General features: G+C 54.1%; 1 protein-coding gene across 1 annotated transcript; it reads right to left on the bottom strand.

Moving 5' to 3' along the window:
- Positions 1 to 1,157: 1,157 nt before the first annotated feature.
- Positions 1,158 to 4,550, bottom strand: CHST2 (carbohydrate sulfotransferase 2). Its single transcript, XM_054282519.1, has one exon. It carries the CDS (start codon positions 4,482 to 4,484, stop codon positions 3,195 to 3,197), a length of 1,290 nt encoding a protein of 429 aa, XP_054138494.1. The 5' UTR covers positions 4,485 to 4,550; the 3' UTR covers positions 1,158 to 3,194.
- Positions 4,551 to 5,095: the final 545 nt, after the last annotated feature.

Below are 5,095 nucleotides of genomic sequence, written 5' to 3'. Positions count from 1 at the left end.
ATTGAAGAAGCATGCTGTAATTATTAAATCAGACAGAAAGCAAACCCAGGACTATATTCAAGCTTAAAAGTCAAGTTTATTCTGACTACAGCTAGCTATCCCACCTCATAAAAGGAAAACTTCTTTTGTAACCATGTCCTTCATCTTTCTGATACCCTATTTTTCCGTGTAATTTTCCACATTTAAAACTTTTTTTCAACTCTGTTTGGCTTGTTAAAGTTCTTCTACTTCTATTTCCTGAATACAAAAAAGGGCTAAAAATCGTCTTTTAATTGCCAGTTGTTCACATACGTATTTAGTAGAGCAGCACCAAACATAGGGCTCAGCCCACCAGCACTTTACACAAGCAGGGTCCCATTCAGTTCTCCTGAACAAACATGCAGTGCTTTATTTTCACAGAATGAACACTGCACTATTTCTTCTGTTCACCAAGGCTCACCAGGGTGCAGTTGTTCAGCATGTTGGGTGATTCCTTGCTGCAATGTAGTAGGTGGAGCCCAAACTATGGACCAGATTCAGATGCTGTGACTGTGCTGGCAGTGCTGGTACCGGGAAAGTGAAGCAGATGCTTGCAATGCACCACTATTAGAAGAGCAGCAAGCGCTCTCTCAGAAGGACAGGATGAGCTTTTAAACATAATTAGGAGCCAAAGGACATTTTTGGAAGCTAAGTCAATTGGGCTCATCTGTTTCACACTCCCAGAGGAAATCAATTCCTGTTCACTTTACTCATCCTGAAAACTTTCCCAAAAAGGACCAAGGAGTTCTGCACGCAGAAATGACCATGCACCAGCTCCCAGAATCCAAGGGGGGTTTTGTGTAACACGGAAAGGGCCGTGCGGAGCCCCGGGCACAGCTCCCCTGCGGGCAGCCGAGGCGGGGCCGGCGCTCCAGGGCAGCTCCGGGGGCTCCGGGCCCAGCCCTGCCCGCGGCTCGGGGGCAGCACCGGCAGGGCAGGGCAGGACAGGGCAGCCTCGGAACGCTGCCATGGAGATAAAGCAAGCACCGTGCTCTACAGGTCAGATTTCCGAGCACTGCCCCCGGACACAACAACCAGAGAAAATAAAAAACCCCGCTGGGTACAGCCCAAAGCCAACCACCCAAAATCCTCGCAGCAGCACTGCACTGAACATGCACATGGTAACACAAAACACATCATTCCACAACAACACGAGTGCCTTAATCTGTTTTTGAAACATCAAATTAACTATCCCTCCCGTTTCTAGCACCCTGTCCTAACAGGCCAATTAAAAGGTCTCCCATTGCTAGATTTTATGTTATTTCACTGATGGTGAAAATGAGCTGAGGGAACCAACATGTAATGCAGTCATTCAGCAAGTGTATAGGCAACCTTATGCAATAATCTTTTAACTAGTTTATTAAATGTTTTTCCTTTTCAGAATAAATTCAACATCTAATGCCAAAATTTCATCAAGAACTCAAAAATCTTAGTAGCCAGTTATCAGCTGTTTAACTTGAGTTACAAGAAATAGACATATTACACATCACTAAAATTTTCACACATACACCCACACATACACACGCACGTATCAGCATCCTGTTTATATTAATTTATTTTCACAAATCAATCTCCTTTTTCCTACTCATACTCTTCACATTTTCTGAAGGCACAACACTCAAATAGGCAATGTAAAATGTACTTCCTGTAGAAAAGTCTGTAGTCTCCTAAGAGAACAGTTTGGCAAAACTACGTTTGTTTAAAAACTCAAGTTCCAAAATGAGCCTTCAAAGAGCAGCAGAGAACACCAAGATTAAAAACTACTTAGGGTGCCTGCACTTTTCATATGCAACACACCACTTAACCTTTAATAAATCAGGACTTTTTCCAAGAAATTACAAAAGCGGAAGTAGTAAAATCTCTTTTTTTTCTTTTTTTTTTTTAATCATCAAGTTTTAACGATGGGACAGACTCTAGGCAGAGCTCCCAGAAAGAGCCAGACCACCATCTGGCTCCATCACAGAGCAATGACAATTCACAGGCAACGAGTCTCCAACCAGCGCTCTGAAATCAAACGCTGGGCTGGCTCCATCAAAGCTCTGTTACAGCCATGAACACACAGCTGTACATTTCCTCCCTCCTCGTACATAAATATACCCTCAGACACAGACAAAGGGAAAAAATAAATCATCTTATGCATTTTCTATGCTTCCCTGCTCTGCCTGTTACCAATCAGTGTCAAGAAATATCTTACATCTTATGTTTTGTTAGCACTATAGAATATATAGAATATATATAATTTTATTTTTGTTGTCACACATGCTAATGTTTCCAGTATGATAAATGCCTTTTTAAATCCTGCATTTCTTGTCACGCTGTAGATCCACTTCTATTTGACAGTGACTCCTGGACATACATGTCAAGACAAAAATAAATACTGCTGCGATGGCAAACGTTTTTAAACTCTTAGGACACCAATACAGTGGCACTTGAAAGACTTTTTAAATACAACAGAAAAGACAATAGTTAAATAGAAACCTGCTTTGACACAGCCATGAAACCTGCACTACACTTGCAAGATCTGTATTTGTTTCTGCAAGAGCAGCTCCTGATCTTTGAACACATCAAATGTTGCACTCCAGCCCTCCGCCCATACCCTTTAAGAAGTCCACGTTGTTATTTTAAGCAAGCATCCCCTCCAGCTGTACATAAGCAACACTGTATTTCCCAAACAATTGAGGTAATTATAAAAATGAATATCATTTATTATTTTATTTTATTACTGTCATGTCTGAACATTTGCTTTCATACAAAAGTCTGATTTTCGGCATTATGTTTTCCAAGGGCATCCCCTGCGCACCAAGGGAGATAAAGATGTGTTAGGAATTGTGCAAGAGTTTTTGTTACCATCTTCAAACGCACGAGAACTTCATGAACAAGATATTGGCGTTTTACAGAAGGAGGAAGGGGCTTTACACATATTTTCAGTTCCACGTGATTTTGTTTTTTTAAATCGCATCTAACCCAATGCAAAGGGGCGGGTAAAAAAAAAAACAAAACAAATAACCAAAAAAAACCAAAAAACCCACGAAATCATCACATTACTGTATGTTACCCTTCGGCAGTCTTTGGAGGAAATCGGAGCCCAGGTTGCTTTTCCCGGCTCCCTCCCTCACTCAGGGCGGCCGGAGCGGCTCCTCTGCCCGGGCTCCGCCAGCCCCGGCACCGCTGCCCCGTCACAGCCGCGGCTTCCTGAGCAACGTTCGGCTGAGGTCCTTCACCTCCTCGGGGCTGCCCACCCGCTCGTAGCCCAGCAGGGCCATGGGCTGCTGGCAGTACTCCTCCACCTGCTTGATCTGCTGGTAGCTGAGCGCGGTCCTCCAGGCACTCAGCGCCTGGCTGGCGTTCCGGGCCGACACCACGAACGGCTTGGAGGAGTAGCCGGGGCCGCTGGTCATGTTGAGGGCGAACTTCTCCATCTCCGGGCTGACCGCCAGGTTCACAAAGCCGTACACCTGCCGCAGGGTCTTGATGGGCTCCACCACCAGGTCCTCGTAGCGCACGGCCATGTAATTGCCCTGGAGCCAGTCGGGGGGGTGCAGAGCAGTCTGCAGGGTCTTGGCCATGCTGCTGCAGATGACCTCCATGGCACCCAGGGCATGGTAGTCCGAGCCGCCCCCCCCCTCCTTCTTCCCGCCCAGCTTGTGGCCGGCATCGAGGAAGGGCATGCGGTGGATGTGGGGGTCCCGGCTCCGCACCACCTGCAGGCTCTCCCGGATGAGGCCGTGCCGGGACTTGATGCGGGAGCTGGCGACGGCCCGGGGGTCCCGCACCAGATGGATGACTTTGAGGTCCAGGGTCGGGTCCCGCATGAGCGGGGCCAGGACGGCCAGGTCAAAGACACGGACGCCCTTGATGACCAGCGTGTGGTACTTGTGGCATTCCTCCTGGAAGCGGCTGAGGCGCTGCGGGGGACACTTTTTGCACACCCGGTCGTCCACCATGCCCACCACCTCCTTGCGATAGGCCGGGCAGAGGGGCGAGGAGCAGATGACCTTGTTGGTGGCCGCCCCGAAGATGCCGAGCGTGGTGAGGTTCTTGCCGGCGCCCGCCGTGCTGTAGAGCTGGAAGACGGAGAGGTCGCATCGGTACAGGGAGCTCAGCATGTCGCGGGCCGCCCCTTGCAGCGAGACGGCGTCACCGGGGTACAGCTTCTGCCAGACGTGCCACACCGGCTCGTAGAGGAAAAAGACCTCGGGGTTCTGGTTGAAGAGCTCCCCGAAGAAGGACGAGCCCGAGCGCCAGGTGGTGAAGACATAGACCAGCTGCCGCCGGGCGCCCCCCGGGCCGCGGCTCCCGACCGGCGGCGGCGGCGGCGGGGGGAGGTGCCGGGGGGCTGCCGGGGGCTCCCCGCAGCGCCGCGGCTCCCGCCGCCACTTGTACTCCAGCAGGTTGAGCGCGGCGAGCAGCAGCAGCAGCGCGTAGCCCAGGCACAGCGCCAGCGCCTTCCGCCGGCACACTTTCATGCTGGGCGGCGGCGGGGCCAACTGTTGCTCAGCGCCCCGGCGCCCCGGGGCCCGCGGCGGGCAGCAGGGCGCGCCGCCCCCGGCGCCGTCTCCCGGCCGGCCCCCCGCGCCCGGCCCGCATAGCGCAGCCGCCGCGACGGCCCCGCCGCCGCCGCCGCCCCCGCCCCTGCCCTACTTAGCAGCGGCACGGCCGCCCGCCCGCCCCGCGCTTCTCCCGCGCCGCCATCGCCGAGCGGCCGCGGGCGCCGCCGCAGCGCAGCTCTCGGCGGCCGCCGGAGCGAGGCGGAACCGCGCTCCGCTCCGCCCCACAGCGCGGGGCGGTGGCGAGGGGCGGGCGGGGGCCGCGCCGCGCCGCCCCGACAGAGCCCATCGCATCGCATCGCATCGCGCCCCGCCCCGCCCCCGCCGCGCCGGGAGCGCTCCGGTGCCGCCGCCGCCACCGAGGGGCGGCCCCGACTGGCGGCGCTCGCCATTGGCGGCCCCGCCGCGCGGCCTCGGGCTGCAGCGCCCCGCCCGCTCCGACCGCCCGCTCCCGGGGGGAGCCCGGACCGATGGGCACCGAGCCCGGCCGGGCCCCGCACCGCCGGAGGGCGGCGGGCGCTTCTGGGAGC

Source organism: Melozone crissalis, unplaced genomic scaffold, assembly GCF_028551555.1.
Source record: "Melozone crissalis strain CALT ecotype California unplaced genomic scaffold, PUWL_Pcris_2 ptg000034l_1, whole genome shotgun sequence".
Classification (NCBI taxonomy): domain Eukaryota; kingdom Metazoa; phylum Chordata; class Aves; order Passeriformes; family Passerellidae; genus Melozone; species Melozone crissalis.
Note: the sequence above shows the minus strand (reverse complement) of the source record. Positions and strands in the feature narration are given on the sequence as shown.